Here is a 20699-nt window from a genome sequence, read left to right as displayed (position 1 = left end):
CCAAAAAATAAGATAGCATATATTAACTGCCCAGTAATAAACCCTAAAATTAGGTAAGGCTAAACCTCCAGACTTTTTAGGTTTTTGAATCTAAACTTCAGGTTTTAGGCTTTTGAACCATTTAAACTTCACCGCGGAACTAAGAAGGCTGTCCATTGAGTCCTTTGCTTTTTGATCTAGCTTTAGAACCCCTTGCCATTGCTTTTTGAGAATCTAATGATATCTATGGTATTTTAAGGAGAGGTATCACCCACAAAATCTCATTTTACGCTGATGATATATTGCTTTTTATCTCTAATGTTGAGACCTCGTTACCTTGCGTACTTTTTTTACTCCCCCGTTTTAGCCAGTTTTCAGGATATAAATGGAACCTGCATAAGAGTGAATTATTTCCTTTAAATAATTTGGTATCAATTAATACTAATCTCCCTTCTAAAATTGTAAGGAATCAATTTACTTATTTGGGTGTAACAATCACTCAGAATTACAAACACCTGTTTAAAGAAAACTTTCTTACTTTATCGAACCATGTGAAAAAGATATTATTAAATTGGTCACCTCTTTCAATATAGTTGATTGGATGAATTAATTCTATTAAAATGAATATTCTACCTAAATTTATATATCTTTTTCAGGCTTTACCCGTTTTTATTCCTCAATCCTTTCTTATCCTCTTGAATCTATTTTATCCTCCTATATATGGAAAAATAAATGTCCTCATTTAAATGAAGTTCATCTTCAAAAACCTAAAAAGTTTTATTTTAAACATACCAGTTCAAAGATTAGGGTTAAATCAAAGGTTGTCGGGGGTTACTGGTCAGTGCAGTTCAAATGGCCTGTTTTGTGCTTTATCTTTTAATAAAAAAATTTGCTCCTCTTGAAACATGTTACTGATGTACAGTGGCATGCAAAAGTTTGGGCACCTCTGGTCAAAATTTCTGTTACTGTGAATAGTTAATTGAGTAGATGATGGAACTGATCTTCAAGAGTCATAAATTTAAAAATGAAACATTCTTTTCAACATTTTAAGCAAGATTAGTGTATTATTTTTGTTTTGTACAATTTTAGAGTGGGGAAAAAAGGAAAGGAGCACCATGCAAAAGTTTCACCCCAAGAGATTTGAGCTCTCAGATAACTTTTACAGTACCAAGGTCTCAGACCTTAATTAGCTTGTTAGGGCTATGGCTTGTTCAGGGTCATAATTAGGAAAGGCCAGGTGATGCAAATTTCAAAGCTTTATAAATACCCTGACTCCTCAAACCTTGTCCCAACAATCAGCAGCCATGGGCTCCTCTAAGCAGCTGCCTAACACTGAGAATTAAAATAAATGATGCCGACAAAGCAGGAGAAGGTTATAAGAAGAGAGCAAAGCATTTTCAGATAGCCGTTTCCTCAGTCATAATGTAATTAAGAAATTACAGGAATGGTGGAGGTCAAGTTGAGGTCTGGAAGACCAAGAAAACTTTCTGAGAGAACGGCTTGTAGGATTGCTAGAAAGGCAAATCAAAACCCCTATTTGACTGCAAAAGACCTTCAGGAAGATTTAGCAGACTCTGGAGTGGTGGTGCATTGTTCTACTGTGCAGCGACACCTGCACAAATAGGACCTTCATGGAAGAGTCATCAGAAGAAAACCTTTCCTGCGTCCTCACCACAAAATTCAATGTCAGAAGTTTGCAAAGGAACATCTAAACAAGCCTGATGCATTTTGGAAACAAGTCCTGTGGACTGATGAAGTTAAAATAGAACTTTTTGGCCGCAATGAGCAAAGGTATGTTTGGAGAAAAAAGGATGCAGAATTTCATGAAAAGAACACCTCTCCAATTGTTAAGCATGGGGGTGGATCGATCATGCTTTGGGCTTGTGTTGCAGCCAGTGGCACAGGGAACATTTCACTGGTAGAGGGAAGAATGAATTCAATTAAATACCAGCAAGTTCTTGCAGCGAACATCACACCGTCTGTTTAAAAAAAAATGCTGAAGATGAAAAGAGGATGGCTTCTACAACAGGATAATGATCCTAAACACATCTCAAAATCCACAATGGATTACCTCAAGAGGCGCAAGCTGAAGGTTTTGCCATGGCCCTCACAGTCTCCCGACCTAAACATCATCGAAAATCTGTGGATAGACCTCAAAAGAGCAGTGCATGCAAGACGGCCCAAGTCTCTCAGAACTAGAAGCCTTTTGCAAGGAAGAATGGGCGAAAATCCCCCAAACAAGAATTGAAAGGCTCTTAGCAGGCTACAGAAAGCATTTACGAGCTGTGATACTTGCCAAAGGGGGTGTTACTGAGTACTGACAGTGCAGGGTGCCCAAACTTTCGCTTCGGCCCGTTTCGTTTTTTGTTATTTTGAAACTGTAAATGATGGAAATAAAAAAGTAATCTTGAAATATTAAAGAAGTATGTCATCTTTAACTTTATGCCTTTTGAAAATCAGGTCATTTTTTACTCGCTTAGCTATTCACAGTAACAGAAATTTTGACCAGGGTGCCCAGATTTTGCATGCCACTGTACATGTAGTTTCCTTGCAGACGAAGCAGGATTGATAGAGAATTATTTGATACCTTTTTTTGTAGCTGCAGTGTGATCTCTTCTGAGACTACTTTCAAATCAAATTTGACCATCATTTTGAAATTTTATAGGGTAATGTTTCTAGTTTGATGTAGCTGTTCATTTGCTGCTTGTTTCTCCTTGCTTTTCCCATATGTAAAGAAATATAGATGCTATTAGTCATTTGAGCCCAACAAGTAGGAGAGGTAAATTGATATGAGACTGTCATTGCTCTGTACTTCTCTATTTGGGTTCATTTGCTTATTCCTTCTGATCAGATGTAGTTATAGTAAACAGAATTTTAAATGACGTATTTGCTGTGCAACTTCAGTTGTTGCTTGATTGAAGATGGAATGAAAGTCTTTGATTTGCCCAATGGATCAGTCCAGCTTTAGTAACCATTGACTCCGAGGGAATTTTTAAAACTGTTTCTCATCAGACCGAAAGGATAATTTTTGGAGCAAGATGGGAAGTAACTTAGTGCACCAGGAGGGGGTGTTTGAGTTTGGGTCTGAGCTTCTCCTTGCTTGAGCTGAACTAGAAGTAGCTGGTGAGAAGACTCTCAAATACAGGTGAACAGTGCTGAAAAGCATTAACTACAGTTCAAATAATGTGACTGAAAGATTTAGTGCTTGAGCTGCGTGAGAACAAGCAACTATTAATAGTTTGCAGCTAGGGAATGCAATGAATTTTGCTTGTTCAGAGAGATTGTTGGTGGTTATACTGTATGTTTATCAGAAACTTGACTCGAACCTATATTAATGATCCATGTTCAGTTATTTTCAGTGGGGCCAGGGGAAGGTGAATGGAGTTATTAACTCGAGATAGCTTACTTGACACACCAAAGTCCCAGATAGCAGAGTGATTCTAGTTGATTAAGTAGTAGAAAAACTCTGCTAGTTTTAGCTGGTCAGATTTCAGTTACACTTGGACAGCTGGTCAAACCTGAACAATATTTCTGAATGTGGTTTGTTTCCTCCATTCTAGATTCCTGCCAATCTCCACCTGCTTTTTAATGTTCATATTTGTGAATGTATATTTCTCATTAGCCAAATTAAGAAGTGCAGTTTAGTAAGTAGCTTGATTTAGAATGGTTTCCACACATATCTAATGACTGGGAGATACACCGAACCCTTCAAAGCCCTACGGTCGTAGTTTACTGATTCTTTCCTGGAGGCCCTGATTACATTTGTAAAGCGCATCATTATTCTTGGTACAATAAGATTCAGTTTAGTTTATTCTCATGTACAGGAGGATGCAGTGAAATTCCTTGCATGCATGAAGCTCACAGTATAAATGGTAATAATTAAACAAATGCAGTGGCTACAAAAGCAGAATGCGCAAAATACATTGCTGCAAACTGAGGTATTGCAAACAAAATGCTGAAGTGACAATATGGGAGAAGGTACAATTAAGGGCACAAGAATGTGGCAGCATCACCAGGAAGGTGGTGTGAAAGAGGTGATTGATTCAGAAGTCTGATAGCAGTGGGAAAAGCTGTTCTTGAATCTGGTCATCTGGAATTTCAAACTCCTGTAACTTCTCCAAGAGGGTAAAAGAAAGAAAAAGGAATGGCTAGGATTAATAGCTAACTCTAGGAATTAAATAAAGCAAAGCTTGAACTTTCCTTGTTTTTCTGTCTCAGTCTTCAGCAATATCACCAGCTGAGAACACTTGTGGTTCTAATAACTGTAGAATTTCTTCACTTGAAAGTAAAAAATGTTTATCACCAGATGTCATCTTTGAACTTAAGTGCTCACTTACTGTTGGTCTTTCCTCATCACTTACAATATAGAGGTTGTTTATATGTTCCAAATTTTCATTGCTTGATTCAGATTATATTTTGAGCTTGTCTGTTCAACCTGTTATATTGACTTCTGTGTAAAGAAGGTGTGACACTAATGTGACTTTGTACCAGGAGCACTGTTGACTTCAGATGATGGAGACTGATGTTTAAAGTTAATATTTCCATGTTCATGAGGGGTTAGAAAAGTGTATAGATTTCATCTTCCCAAATGAAAAATTGTCCAAGTATCTGTCTAAACTCTTGAGAGTTTTATTTGGAAAAACTTCAGAAGGATAATGGAGTAGTAGTAATGTATATGGGTAAAAATATGACAAAGATGTCGTGGGTGGAAGGACCATTTCTGTGCGTTATGACTCTGACTCTAAATATATAACTGAATCATGTGAAAAACCAGCAAGATTAGATCAAATTCTATCTCTAGAAACACAAGTAATGTTAAGGAAGTGAAAGCCCTTATTTTATGAGAACAATTGTATTTGCAAGCATATATACCAGGCGCATGCAACAAAAGGTCATGGTTAATGGTGCTGGTGGTCGACAGCAGTTATGTTGAAACTATTGTTGTTGACACAGTTAAAATTGTAAAATGTGGACTTGGATCATACCACTTCTCTTTCTTTGAGCTCTTGATTCTTTAAATAATTAGATGGTAAATGGTGATGTGATTTTCAGATTTTAATATCAAGTGTGTGCATTTTCAGTGGTGTTGATACAAGTTCTACCCTCCCTAGAATATGGAATCATATTGTTTTGTATTGATAAGCAAAAGAGCATTTCAGTGAGAGTTGGGTGTGTCCAAGTGGGGAGGGTTGGGGGCCAAATAGAGTCACGAACCTACAAATGGGTATTTCATCTCACCGAGGACATGTTGACTATCAAGCACCCTTTTGGACAGATTCCCCCCCCCCCTCCATCCCTATCAACTCCCCCCTATTCTGCTACTTTGCTACACATTAGAGGAAGTTTACTGTTCACCAAGCAATCTGCATATCTTTGTGTTGTGGGAGGGAACCAGAACTTCTGGAGGAAATCCATATGGTCACAGGGAACACATGCAAACTCCACACAGACAGTACCAGATGTAAAGATTGAACTGGGGTTGCTAGAACTATGAAGCAACAGCTCTACTATCTCCACGATCTGAAAAAATGACCCTTAATGGATTTCCACTACCCTGCAAAAAAGTATCAAAAGGGTGGCAAAACCCATCGATTTGACCTTTTGTTACTGAACACCACATTGACCAGAAAGCGAACATGAAATTATTTACAGCTGCCTGACTGCAGGGTATCTCTAAGCAATTTGCAGGCAAATAACTGTTTCAGATATGCAACCAACTTGTATGCATCAAGGTCCCACAAGCAACTGCGATGATGAGATGATCTGGTTTAGTTCTGTGGCTAAAATTCAAGCCAGGCTTTTCAAATATTACTACACATGCAAACTTTTACGTTATTGCACAAGCTGCAGTTGATGCTGGGTCAGTTAAATTTTAAATCTGGTATCAATAGTTCAGCAATTTACTGAACATCTGTCCATGGTATTTCCAAAGTTACAAACCTGTACCAACTGGAGGAGTGAGGGCCATAGCTCTATGAGTTCATCACCATTGGTAGGGCACTCAGTGGAATGGATCACCATTCCACTTTCATTCTAAGAAAATCTCAAGAGCAATAAGACTTGGATACCAAGTGTTGACCTTGTGTATGAGGCTAACATTCTGCAAGATTCCAAACAATAATAAATGGGCAAAGGTGTTGAAGTATTTACTGGGATATGTGTATACGTTCCCACACTATTGCTACCTCTGCTACAGTGTGCTTAACATTTTCAATCATCAGAAGCACAGTAGCATAGTGGTTAGGCGACCCGGGTTCAATTCCCACCACTGCTTAAATGGAGATTGTACATTCTCCCCATGGCTGTGGGTTTCCTCTGGGTGATCTGGTTTCCTCCCATAGTACTGGTTAGTAGGTTAATTCGTCAATGTAAATTGTCCTGTGATTTTTTAAAAAGGATGTAGGCAAAAGATGGCAACTATAGGCCAGTTAGCTTAATATCTGTAGTCAGGAAAATGCTTGAAGCTGTCATTAAGGAAGAAATAGAGAACCACTTAGAAAGGAGTGGTTCCATTAGACAGATGCAGCACGGATTCAGAAAGGGCAGGTCCTGTTTGACAAACTTACTGGAGTTCTTTGAGGACATAATGAGTGCAGTGGATAGAGGAGAATAGGTGGATGTCGTTTTCTTGGATTTCCAGAAGGCGTTCGATAAGGTGCTGCATTCACAAGAGACTTATAAATAAGATACGGATGCATGGAGTTGGAGGAAGTGTATTGGCATGGATAGTGGTTCGGTTAACCAATAGAAGGCAGAGAGTTGGTATAAATGGGTGTTTCTCCAGTTGGCAGTCAGTGGTGAGTGGGGTGCAGCAGGGGTCAGTGCTGGGCCCGCAGCTGTTTACCATCTACATTGATGATTTGGAAGAGGGGACTGAGGGTAGTGTAGCAAAATATGCTGATGACACTCAACTGAGTGGAAAAGCAAATTGTACAGAGGATGTGGAGAGTCTGCAGAGGTATATGGATAGGTTAAGTGAGTAGGCCAAAGTCTGGCAGATGGAATACAACATTGGTAAATGTGAGATCATCGGCTTTGGAAAGAATAATAGAAGAGCAGATTATTATTTAAATGGTGAAAGATTGTAGCATACTGTTGTGCAGAGGGACTTGGGAGTGCTTGTGCATGAATCGCAAAAGTTGGCTTGCAGGTACAACAGATTATTAAGAAGGCATACAGAATGTTGGCCTTCATTGCTAGAGGGATTGAATTCAAGAGCAGGGAGGTCATGCTGCAACTATACAGGGTACTGGTGAGGCCGCACCTGGAGTACTGTGTGCAGTTCTGGTCTCCATACTAGAGGAAGGATGTACTGGCTTTGAAGGCAGTGCAGAGGAGGTTCACCAGGTTGATTTCAGAGATGAAGGGGTTAACCTAAGAGGAGCGATTGAGTCGCCTGGGACTGTACTCTCTGGAATTCAGAAGAATGAGACGGGGTCTTACAGATATATACAAAATTTTGAAAAGGTTAGATAAGATAGAAGTAGAAAAGTTGTTTCCATTGGTAGGTGATACTAGAACTAGGAGACATTGCCTCAAGATTCAGGGGAGAAGATTTAGGGCAAAGATAAGGAGAAATTGTTTTTCCCAGGGAGTGGTGAATCTGTGGAATTCTCTGCCCAGGGAAGCAGTTGAGGCTTCTTCACTAGATATATTTAAGATACAGTTAGATAGATTTTTACATAGTAAGGGAATTAAGGGTTATGGGAAAAGGCGGGTAGATGGAGATGAGTTTATGGACAGATCAGCCATGATCTTATTGAATGGTGGGCAGGCTCGATGGGCTGGATGGCCTACTCCTGCTTCTATTTCTTATGAGGCTAGGATTAAATTGGGGTGGGGGAAGCAGCTGCTGGGTGGCATGGCTGGAAGGGTCTGTTCTGTGTTGTATCTCAATAAATAAGTACACATGGATAGGCCTCAATGAAGGTTTTATTCATACAAAGTCTCTGACAATAAGTTCATCGTTATTGCAGTAAAGTATCTCCCAGGGTTAAGTGTCCCAGTTCTAAAAAGATAATGTATAAACAACAGTTAACAAATGAATTCTTCTCAGACTTCCAGCTGGTTATAGGTATCGATTAAAACCAATGTTTCGATGATGAACTCTGCCATGAAGACAGAATTTGTCATTGAAAAGTCGGTTATAATCAATACATGTACCCAGTGGAAGCCCAAGATGAGTTTATATATGCCAGGAAAGCACTAGATCCTTTTTTTTAAAACAACAGTTGAGTCAGGTTGTTGCTTGAATTTTGATCCATGTTATTTATCTAGATACCTGAATTTGTAATGCAATAGTATTTGAATTTAATCACCTGGTTGCTAGAAAACACAAAAGCCCTGGGTGTGGCACTGACTTAGTAAAATGCTACTGAATTTGACCATTCATGGAAACATAAGATGTAATTGGAAGCTTTGAAACCTGATAAAATGAAGGCTTTCTCTTTACATCACAACCACTTCCAATCTTAATGTACTAATTTGGCATTGGAACACTTAAAGTTCGGGAGTGGTAAAATTAGTTGGCATTTATTGACCAAATGGGCAATTGTCATAATTGGAGCTTTGAGAATTAGCAATGCGCAGACAACCATGTCTTGTTTACAAAAAGAAAATCACTTCAGGTTTCCTCCCCTGCAGCTACCTGCCAATTTACTGTAGTGTAGTTTTATGAGCAGCCTGCAATCTCCTCTTCACCCAAGTAATTAGTCTTCCTTTCTGAGATGTGCATGGAAATTAACAGCTGTTTTAACCCCTACGATTCTATCCTTGTCAAATGTCTCTAAGCAGCCAATCTCTAATTAGATTCTCTAGATGGCCATCAGGCGAAGAGTTCAAGCTTTTGAAACCCAAGTCAGAAACCTGGCACTAATTGCAGTACCTCTCCAGCTACTAAAAATATGTGTGGTGAGCACAAACTATGTGCTGAGTGCTGGTTCTTCTATACTCTATTGTTTTGCACCATACTGAAACTTGATTCTTTATTCTCATCAAAGAACTTGCGCAAACCTAATGCAAAGTTGAAGAAATGTCAATGAGTGCAAACTTTTCCATATTTCACAGGAACAAGTAACACAGTGTAAAATATAGAAAAGGAGATACTGTCAGACAACCTCTGGCTCTTAGCTTATAATTATATATATCAAAAAGGGTAACAAGAAATTTTCTATTATTATTGTCCTTGTTTCATAAATGTACAATTGAACTTGAATTATTAAAGTTGTAAAGGAGACCATAAATATATTTTTGTAATTCAACCAATATCCACTTTTTAATATGCCATTAGTAAGCTTTATTCCCTAATTATTATGTTGTTGATGGTGTTGGAGGAGCACTTGAAGGGAAAGAAAAATGTCATCTAAATCACTTGTACCTCATTTATACTTGGCAAGTCAGTCAAAGATGCTTTAAAGTCAAGGCACTGAACTAAACTAGACTGAATATTCTTGAATTCCTGGTTTGATGTTTTGCCATGTGCGCAATTTGTTCTTTTTTTCACACATTGGGTGTTTGATGTTTTTCTAGGAATGGGTTCCATAGTGTTTCTTTGTTTCATGGCTGACTGCAGGAGGATGGATCCCAGAGTTGCATTCTATATACGTACTCTGATAATAAATGTACTTTGAACTTTGAAGTTCCTTTTCCACATAGCCGATCTCAGCTCGGACAGCACCTGAGGTAGCATAATTACTTTGATTTGGTTAAGAGCAGTCTCACGAAGGATTTTGCTCCCAACTGGTATCCATTTGGCTCATGCAGGTGCAACTGCAAGAAGAATAGATGTTAGGTGAGGAAATGATTAAGTTATTAAATGATGATAGACCCATGGAATCATCACCGGATTGAATGGATATCTGGTGTTGGACACAATGCTGAAATTACGTGACGCTTTCATGATAGAATTGCATTACTAAATGTTTTCCTCATTTTACAGGGGAAAAGAACTGGAATGTTTTAGAGTCCTCAAACACTGATTTGCCAGCAGATATGGGTTTTTCTTCATTCGCAAGCTGCAGCCTAAGCAGTATCGATTCCTCCAGTCAGAATAAATCACTGTGCACAAGACAAGCAACAAACACGTGGATGGGACATGTGACGAGCACTTCAGTGGGGAATCTAAGTGACTTGCAGTTCTCTGAGAGTTTTGCCTCACTGCCAGATCCACCAACCAAAAGACACTGTCGGTCACTCTCTGTGCCAGAGGACCTGTCACGCTACAGGTCTCTCTGGAAGCCTGCTGGCTCCAAGGTGTGGACTCCTATCAAACGGCGATGCAATAGTGGTGGAAATGGAAGCACGCAGCTGAGTAACTCAACTCAGCGCCCCACCAGCCTTGGTCTCCAGCAGCTATCCAACTCCAGTCTTCCCTCCAACACCAGCAGTTTCACATTTTCCAGTCTCACAGCATCTCCTGAATCTCCATTACCATGGATGCTGTCACCCAATAATCATTCCACGGATATTGGTGAGAGAACTTTTTTGGGTGTGCAGTGCACGTTCGTTCCTCAGAGGCGTTTCTCACTGTCACCGGTACATATTCAAGAGGCAGCACGATGTCTGCTTTCAGCCAAAAGCACACCCTCCTCCACTCCAGAGATGAACCGACGACAGCAGGGCTTGTTGCGGAGTCACTCCCAGCCCTGTGACTTAAATGAACGGAAGTGCGGTATAAAACGAAGGCATGATGACGACGTCCGATGGACAAGACCTGCTTTGGACTTCTTCAAGATGAACCAGGTATGTGCTGGCTCTAGGAAACCAATCTGTAATGAAAATGAAAGCCATATGAGCCAAATGTGTTCAGATCTATGAGGGCCAGATTTAAAATTTCTCCACACTTTACTCTCTCTGCTTAAACCCACCATCTTATGCTGACGTAATATGTTTCTTTAGTGGCATAGCTCAAACTTAGTACTCCAGTAACACCAGCCCACTCAGCATTTTCTGGTCTGTAATTATCATCTTATAATGAGAGAAATTCACTTGCACAACACCCAGGTCAACAGCTTTACACAGATGGAAACTGTATTAATGTAGCATTAATCAATTTTGCATGTTTCTGAGAGAAGTAAAAGTGAACTTTGAGAACATTAACTTTGTTTTTCTTGGCAGCCAGTTCATCCAAATGAACCAGTTACAGTGTAATGCCAAAATTAGTATTTCGGTGGGTTAATCAACCATATTGGCATGAATCATGAATAACAAACACTACTGTCAGAGAACGAACAAGAGAAAATCTGCAGGTGCTGGAAATCCAAGCAACACACACACAATGCTGGAGGAACTCAGCAGGTCAGGCAGCATCTATGGGGGAAAAAGTGCAGGTGACATTTTGGGCCAAGTCCTGATGAAGGGGCTCAGGCTGAAATGTCGACTGTACTTTCAGAAACTGGCTGAACTGCTGATTTCCTCCAGCATTGTGTGTCTGTGTGTTGCTCTCACTCAGAGAACAACTTTTAGTTAATGCTGAGTGCTCGAGCATAGCTCATCACTCCTGCTGTTATAGGCAGAGGACTACGTAACCATTTGCCAAACGAGCGTCAGATGGTCTGATCCAAACTGGGATTCCAGCCCCCTCATCTTCAGGTAGGTTGTCTTCATAATTAAGATTTGTCCTCAAAGTGAAGTGGCCAGAAATAACAGAAGAAATCTGGGTAAAAGGCCAGTGTTTCAGATTTAAATGAGGAGAGAGGAATACCAGCACTTTTTCGCAGCTCAGTAGTATAGCCCTTGCTACGGTGAGTATACAAGTCAGATGTATCAAAATGGGAAGGTCCCCACTTTGCTCCTAGGGCTATTATTTTGAAATGTAGCAATGAGCAGGAAATGTGTGGCATATTTCAGTAGAGACAGCCAACAAGGATCTTGAGAGATGACCCTGACTGACCCTGAGAACAGGGCAGAGATTCTTGCTACTTGAGATTTATCTAGCAAACAACATTAGCCTGCACAACTGTCAAAATCGAGATCCACTTCACCATCAGAAGCTTTGCCTCACAATCTTTGCAGGCCATCCCCACTGTGCTGTGCCGCATTTGACATTTTGACAGTTGCTGCTGCACTTCAAAAGTCAAGAATAGTTCACAGTATCTCAGTACATGTGACAATAATATTTCAATTCCTGTGAAGTGAAGAATTTGCAAAAGTGATACATCTACAATGAATTCAGATGTGGATGGGTCATTCTTTGAGCTATGGTACAGAGCTCTCAAAATTGCAGGGTATTTGCCTTCCACACTCATTATTATTATATTCTTTGTACTTGTTTGCCAGCATTCCCCAGTAGCTCGAGAATGCTAACTGTACAGTAAAACTCCTATAATTTGGTACACTTGTTGCTTTAGTGGTGCCAGACTGGCAGATTTTCCATATTATTGCATGTTGTTTATATTAATATCCCAAAACAATGTTCATTCAGTTATCAGGTGGTACATACTTTAACAATCAACTTTTCAGTGAGAAGGTAAAGGTGTAAAAAGCATCCGTTAGTCTTGCGAGACCATGGAGCTGCGCCTGGAAAGTCTTCACTCTCCAGGGCACAGGCCTGGGCAAGGTTGTATGAAAGACCGGCAGTTGCCCATGCTGCAAGTCTCCCCTCTCCATGACACTGATGTTGTCCAAGGGAAGGGCATTAGGACCCATACAGCTTGGCACCAGTGTCGTCGCAGAGCAATGTGTGATTAAGTGCCTTGCTCAAGGACACAACACGTTCCCTCGGCTGGGGCTCGAACTCACGACCTTCAGGTAGCTAGTCCAATACCTTAATCACTTGGCCATGTGCCCAGGTTTAAGAGTGACTAAAAGGGCACTTCTTCATGCAGAGGTGGTGCATATATGTAATTACTTACCAGAGGAAATATTTGAGGCAGGCACAAAATAGCAACATATAAAAGACGTGGATAAGTACGGTGGATTCCGCTTCATTGGGAGTTTTGTCACTGATAGCTGGCGAAAAATTAGCAGTAAGACAATTCAGAACTGTTTTAGTTCACTGCGTATTTGAGCATTTAGGCTTGGAGATGCCGGAAATGGCCGGGAGCAAGAATAAATCAATTTCACTAGTTTAGCAAGTTAGGAACTAGAGAGAATTTGAAGGTATCAACAATCATCTTGAATGCTTCAATGAAAATGAATATTTGGAGGATGCAATTTTTGAAAGCCCTGTATGAATGCAATCCATTTTCTGCACTAGGTGTCTGTGCTGATTCTGTTCATTTACAATTAAAAAAACATGGCAGCATACCCTAGTTGAATTCCTCTATTGATAACTATTAGGAACTAATACATAATTTTATGGTACTGTAGTAATTGTACTGTTAAATTTGTTCTGTATTTCCTTTAAATGCATAATTTGTTACTCAGTTAAAGGTAGTTTGCCTTTCTTACACCTTTTTAACTATTTCCATGAAACTTTGGGTAATTGGGGCAGCCGCTTAATTGGACCAAAGTGTAGTGGTCCCAGTGAGTCCCAGTTAACCGAAATCCTAATACAGGATAGGGTTAGAGGAATATGGGCCAAACATGGGCAAGTGGGATTAGGGTGGATGGGCAACTTGGTCAACATGGATGAGTTTAGCCAAAAGCCTGTTTCTGTGCTGTATTACTCCATTACTGCGAGAACACTGTCCCCAGTTAGTAGGAAGGGAGCCTGGGAGCTAGGTGTTGGTGTATGAGTAAGGAATACAGTAGATACAAAATCACCTGATGAATGAGATGCCAAAGTGCTGGAATTTCTAGATAGTTGGATAGTGGATTGTCAGTTGTTTTTTTTGGTGGTGTGGTCCTTTTATAGGCCACTTCCTGAGGTCAGAGCTATGAGCAGAATGTGCAGTTTTTATTTTTGAAACAGTGTTTGGATCATTGCCAGAAAAATAGCACAGATAAAACTGTAGGCTAGTGTGTTCCGTGCCATAAAGCTGACAGCTTCTGTTAACTGCCTTCAAAAGATGCTTCCTGTGCATCTGAATTAACAGAGTAAAGGATGTCAAATATGCTCACCATCCTGCTCCTTCATCCTTTCTGATATTAATTTTGTTTATAAAAATGGATGTTGTTAATTTTAAGCTCTGTTTCTGGGTAAGGTGGCAGAAAGCTGAAACTGTCAGAACTTCATGACAAACTATATGTAGAGTTGATTAAGAACGGAAGATGCTAGAATAACTTGTAGATTATCCTTGTAAAACTTTTATGCTAACTTCCATGTATTTCTCACTGATAACCTTGCCTCTTTATCTTCTTCATCTCTTCCTTGCGAACTTGCTGCTCCCTATTTTGCCCTTTTCCACTGTGCACAAGTAATGCTGAGTGGATGTTGAAAAATTCTGTGATTTAAAATATACATCAGATATCTGGAAGCTTTTGACAAAAGTTGCACAGACTTGAGGCTGATTTATACTTGTGCGTCATCTCGACGCCGTAACCTATGCAAGTGGCCTACGCACATTGTGAGCGTTTATACTTGTGCGTTGATGTGCCTGCGTTGTTCTGCAATTCGGGCACTTTGCACATGCGCACACACCTGCCCGTGCAAGGCTTCATGGTAGTCTTTCTCGGGGTAAACAAGTTTAAAGCGAGCGTCTTTTCTCGTAGAAGCGAAATGTGTCTTCCATAATTTTGGAGATCTGTAAAGCTTTTTGGAAAGCATTGCAGCCAGAGTTCCTTCCCTGCCCTTCAGTCACCCAATGGGAAGCTATTACAGCGTAGGAGGAAATGTGATGCTACCAAGCGGACCAATCACAGTTGTTTGGTCTGCGTTGCCGCGATGCATAGTTACATTTTGGGAGAGGTACACATCAGGCTATGGCGTAGGGATCCGCGTAGGGTTCGCAGCGACGCCGTACCTACAGCGTCGAGTTGACACAGAAGTATAAATCAACCCTAAGTGATCTTTATCTTAAGTAACACGGCAAATAAATGTAGAATTAGCTTGGGGAGGAACCAGTGGATTTAGGATAAACATGTAATTTTACACTGGAAGATGTATTAAGTCTTAATTCCTCAAGGATCATTGGTGGACCTGCAGTTGAAGATTATCAAAGTACAAGGAATCTCATTCTGTCCATTGCTCAGAAAATGAACTAATGTCTTGAAAGTCCCAGAACTGGAAACTTATTAAGATATTGACTGGCATTTAGAAATTAGCCCAATAATTTTCAATTATAATATGTAATACAATCTCAAGCATTAGTCTTTTATAGGTAATCTGTTACTTTCATGAATTCTGTGGTGAACCATATTGTCACTAATGTGATACTCAATGTGGTTTTGTTTGCAGGAAAACTTGTTGCTGTATAGTATTACACTATTTCAATAGAAAATGTACTAAGCAGAAAATAAATTCCTTTGTTCATGTTTGCATTGAAGGCACTGCATTCCTTTCAGCCAACTTTAACAGCGTGCCTGAACATGTGGCATGCAAGTGTATCATTAAGGAGTAGAACAAATTGAAATACTCTGAATTCGTAAATCTATAATTGCCATTTGAAATTTCTCTTTAGAAAGATAATCCTTGAAAACCATATTTAAGGTTCCTATGACATTTTCAAAGGAGGAAGTTTTGGCAAGGATTCTTGGCATTCATCGCTGTCTTTTGGTACTATTATAATTTCCTTTTTTGTAAAGAAAGATTATTGCTAAACTTTTCTTTAAAATAAAGTACACCCCGCACCCCCCCTCCCTCCCCGAGTGAACTTGATTCTGTTGTATCGTGATAGATGTCCTGTTCCTGATGTTTGGTTTTGTGCCATTTGGGCGAGTCTTTGTTTTTGCCCAGATCCATGTTTATGTGGCATAATCTGTTAGTCAGAAAACTTGCTTATGAAGCAACCACCATGCTCTTTTACACCCTGCTTATAACAACAGGCATACATGTCATCCCCCAATAACATCATCTGTAGCCCAATTGTAGTTCAGCTATTTAATAGTTTAAAACTCAATAAAAGCTTCAAGCCTTTTACACAATACTCAACCTGTCCTGACTTGGGCTATTACTTTTCAAATAGTTTAGATAAAATGTTGCCATGGATATTGATTCATAACTACTTATTTGCGTAGCATGTTGCTGTTGCACGTCATCGGTTGGTTCTTGGCTTAACTTGGCTTGTGCTGTTGTAGAGTGAATACGAGCCATTTCCATAGACAAATCCTAGCGCTGTTGCAGCTTTAGTTTGAACATGAGAGGGCAAAAAGCACCAGATCCTTGGGAACCGTAATGCTGTCCAAGCTCTCTCCCAGGTTTGGCCCCACACTGAATTGGACACAGGTTGTTGCTGATCTAAAACCCTAAAGCACCCCAAATCTCCTTTATCACATTGACTGCCGACCTCCACTGTCCTGAAGGTCATTAGTGATGGACACTTAATGTTGGCCTTGAAGAATCATTCTTTATTTTAAAAAAATGAATAAAATGAAGACTGCTTAAGATGAATAATCTTTATAACAATTGGCCAACCATTTTACTCCTTATCAAATAGGAAGCGCTCAGATGTAAATTTTTCAGATGAACATTTATATTAAAGTAGTAGCCTGTTTCATTAATAGTTTTGAATGCAGTACATTGGGGAGTATGAATCATACCCTTTCAACTTCTCATTAGTTTGGCAGATCTACCAGCCAAATCTAGTGTAAGGATGTATTGCTACCCTTGAAGAAGGTGTGAAAAAACAGCATATCCTAGTTCCGTTGACCATTCTAACAAGGTGGATTGTGCTTGAATGCCTGATCATAGTGCAGTGATCTTGTCTGAGTGAGGCTTGGTGCTTGTCTGCCTATACATAGTAAGCACTACTGTAGAAGCGAGGGGCATTGGCTGTTTCTAAAGAAAATATCTACATATCTGTTGTTCCAAATTATTTTTTTCAAAAATATTGAGAAGTTTTGTCATTCTGTACAATTGAGTCTTTGAATATTTGTGTACCTTTTTAACCTGATTTTGTACGTGGTTCCTTGCATGCCATTTTCACCCACCCTTCTTTTGATAATACCAAAAAGAGTTACAAACAGGAAGCCAAATGTCTCTCTGCTTAATGCACCCACTTCCCTTAATTAGAAGTGAACCTTTTTTTTTACCCACGATCATGTGTTTTGTGCTAGGCCTGGCACTTGGGGACAGCTGAGCTAAAAACGTCTTCCTGCATTCTTGTGTTAAACAAATCAACTTTATGGGGTCATTCACAAGCCATTCGTGAGCTGCACTTTATTCCAGAGACCATTTGAGTACTGTGGCCCCTGATGGTATATTCTGGACTTTATTATTAAGAAATTGTGAACTTTGTCATGCTGAAAGGGCCTTGGAAACTTGTATTTGCAGTCATACATGATGGGTTATGATTTTTATACAGCTAAAAAGCGATTGTATGAATGTAATATTTTAACATTTTAGAAGCACAATTCAATTTGTCGTGTCCCTTCCCTTTGAAAGAGAAAATCAGGATTTTAGTGTGTTATCATTGCAGTAGATTGAAGGGAATTGCTTTTATTAAAAACATTGCCTAAAATTTAAGAAGAAATCAAGTAACCTTGTTGAATAGTGGTAGGGAAAGTATATTGAGTTTAGATTGGAGCTGATGGTTAACAATTGAGATAGAGAAACAATTGGATTATACAGGACAGAGAGATGTTCATTGAAAAGGGTGATTACTTTCCTTGGCTGAGGTGTCTACAACCAGAGGAGTCAGTTTCAGAATCAGAAGTTGGCCATTTGGAACTGAGATGAGAAGAAATCTTGTATTCAGAATGTATTGAATCTTTGGAATTCTGTAAAGAAGGACCGTGGAGGTGAATTTATTTGAATATATTTAAGACAAAGATCAATATGTTTTTAGATATGAAGGGAATTGGGGGTATTTGTTTTTTTTCTTGGAAAATGGAACCGAGGACAAAGATCTTACTGAATAGCAAAGCAGTTCATATGGACCAAATGGTCTTTCCTGCTTCTATTTCTCCTGTGAGGTTTCAAATATGGCATGCTTGCCAAGCCAAGTTCTCTCTTGAAAAAAGGTGATAGTGTAGCAGTAAAACACATTCTTCCTCACTCTCCATCTTCATGAATTGTAGTCACCCTACTGAATAACCAGAGCATTTATTACTACTGAACATTTATTATTGTCCAAAAATGTTTCATTTGATGGATATCACAAATACAAATATAAAATGCTGAAAGTAGACCTGGTAATGGGAGAAACAGAGTTGACATTTAGGGTCAATGAACTGATTGCTCAACTGAAACTTTACCTGCTTCCTACTCTATGGCTGCTGCCTGACCTGATGACTATACCCAGCAAATTATGGTTAGATTTGTCCTAACTGGACCAAACTTAAACCAGTCCAAACTTGATCTAAGTAAACTTTTTTTTAAAAAAAACACCTAAGCAAACTGAATGTAAACTGGTTGGACTTGGGAGGTGGTTGGGAGTAGACAGCATTTACTAATTAAAAGAATGAAGAATCCATAAGATAGCTAATTCGTTTTCCTTTTGTGGAAATGACTGGGAGGCAATTTGCTTCAATTAAATACTTGTATAGTATTTGGATTAGTAACCAAATTGTGATAAGGACTGACGTTACTTGGCTTTGAAGAAACTAGATTTCATCATAATGTTGTGGTTCTATTTTATTCCCAAGGAACGTAAAGTTCTGATTTTGTAGTGATGAATATAATAAGAGCAAAAGGTGTTACTGTATGCAAAGTAATCCAAAGTTTATTTACAAAATTGGAAAGCAGCCCGAGACTTAGTGGGGATTGCATTTAGGTTGTGCTGTGTCCAGAAAGCGGACTTCTCATCATCTTTCCTGTCTGAGTAAACTACCCTTAAACCACAAGCTCCCTGATTTTCCAGTTTGTAGAAATTTCATGTGTCCTTTGGTGAAGTTGGTGCCCTGAATCTTTTGAGTGATGATTTCCTGAATACTTGTGATCATGCTTCTATCAGCAAGAAGGGTCGCAAAGCGACCATGCATCCCTTGACCTTTTGTGTTTGTTGGCTTTGTCCTTTTGGTTAATGTGGAAAGGGGGATGTTTTTAGTTAATATTTGGACAGTATGCCAGGTAACAAATGTCATTGCCACAGTTCATTCTTTCCTGAAGCATCCTCTGCTGCCTGATTACTCTTTCATACAGCATTTCCACTCCCTCGGATGAAATATTACTGTGAGCTCATCCATTTAAATTTACAGAATGTTGATTTTATTTTATTCCTTCTCAGTTGCTTCAAAATGCTTAGAGGATCCACTCAAAGGAATAAACATTAAAATCAGGGAAACTAGTTCCTCAACAGCACAGATTAGCAACTAGAAATGTTCCAATTTGCACTTCTGATTTCTGCTTGAATGATAGAAGTGTAGCAGTGAACTCTTGATGAAAAAAGAATTAAAAACTTTTAGTGTCCCTGGAAGGGGAAATATCAGTGGCTGAACTCTATGCCACAATAACTTAAAAACTGGTTATACGAACAGGTGAACCAAATTAGAATCTTTTTGAGAGATGTTTTCAAGGTAGCACCCTTGAATGGCTAAACACAATATAACATAGTGTCAGTATAGAATAATTTAAATGATCATTTGGGGGTCAGTTAGAGATGAAAGTAACTCGAGTATTGCTTTTGTATTTCCTTTAACTTCAAGAGATTCACAAGCAGGAGCTATTCTCTGGCACTTAGCATGTTTGAAACTAGGGAAGGGAGTTGACATGGAGTAGTTGCTATAAATTTCCTCTTTTTTTTCCTAGCCTTTATCTTCCACAGCACATTGTTTTATTCCTTGGACACATGACAAAATTCCTTTTGTCTATAGCCTGGCCAAAGGTGCTGACTGCAGCTGATGTGTTGGCATGCATCCTAGAGCAAGATGGGACAGTGTATTTTGCTTATCAGGATATCCCTTTGATCATATTAACCCCCTGCTCCTTGAAAACAGCTCTTTTTTTTAAAAAAGTATCAAGATTAGGATTATTTACCAGACAATGTGCCTCTAGGCTAAAGCTGCTGTGGTGAGGCAAATATAGGATTATCAATTTGTTTATGGGTGTGCAGCGCAGGGCTGCTGATAAAGTTTGCTGAATACAATGGACGAATATAGCTATCAAAGGTTCATCAGTCTATTATGGTTTATTGCTTGAGTGAATCCACAACTCACTTGATTAATCTGCAGATCCTACTATTCCATCGCATCTATGTGCTATCAAATGCATCAGTTTAATTGAGTCTCTTGTGGGTACTGCTGACACTCAGTTGGCAAACATTTTGTTTTTGCAACTTTACTCCATTGAATTTCCTCTCTCCCGATGTTTCCAGACTGGCATAACTTCAATTAGGAGCCATACATTTGCATGCATTGGTTGCTTTTTATTTAAAATCTTAACCAACGCCACAAGCATCATACCCTCAGTTGACATGCTGTCTGGCTAGGATTGCTTAGTACTGACAGCTCATTGTGTGGGAAGAAATTAGCAGGATCGCAAAAGAGACAACTCAAGAATATGTGCTGAAAGCTACCTAGAAGAAATCATCATCCCCACTGTCTCCTAGAAATCTCTAGCCCGTGAAAGCTTAAAGTAGAGAAGGAGACAGTACTTGGGACAGTATTGAGAAGTTACGGACCATGCATCAGGAGCACAGCGTTGGTGAGTGTAAATGGCACAAACTTGTTTCATTAGCCATTCTGCTGCCCTGTGGAACAGTTCGTGGTCCCACAATAACCTCTTTAGCCCACCCACAGTCTAC

The 20699-nt window shown here is 39.4% G+C and overlaps 1 protein-coding gene across 3 annotated transcripts in view; it reads left to right on the top strand.

Moving 5' to 3' along the window:
- The window catches only part of fam53c (family with sequence similarity 53 member C), a 106364-nt gene that overhangs the window by 46840 nt on the left and 38825 nt on the right, over nucleotides 1-20699 (top strand). For all 3 annotated transcript variants that reach the window (XM_072263596.1, XM_072263597.1, XM_072263598.1), the window contains one exon: nucleotides 9917-10719. In XM_072263596.1, coding sequence (XP_072119697.1) covers nucleotides 9917-10719 — 803 coding nt within the window. The remainder of the gene's footprint in view (nucleotides 1-9916; nucleotides 10720-20699) is intronic.

This window comes from Mobula birostris, chromosome 7 (assembly GCF_030028105.1).
Source record: "Mobula birostris isolate sMobBir1 chromosome 7, sMobBir1.hap1, whole genome shotgun sequence".
Lineage (NCBI taxonomy): Eukaryota > Metazoa > Chordata > Chondrichthyes > Myliobatiformes > Myliobatidae > Mobula > Mobula birostris.
The sequence above is the reverse complement of the archived record's forward strand: the minus strand, read 5'-3'. Positions and strand labels throughout refer to the sequence as shown.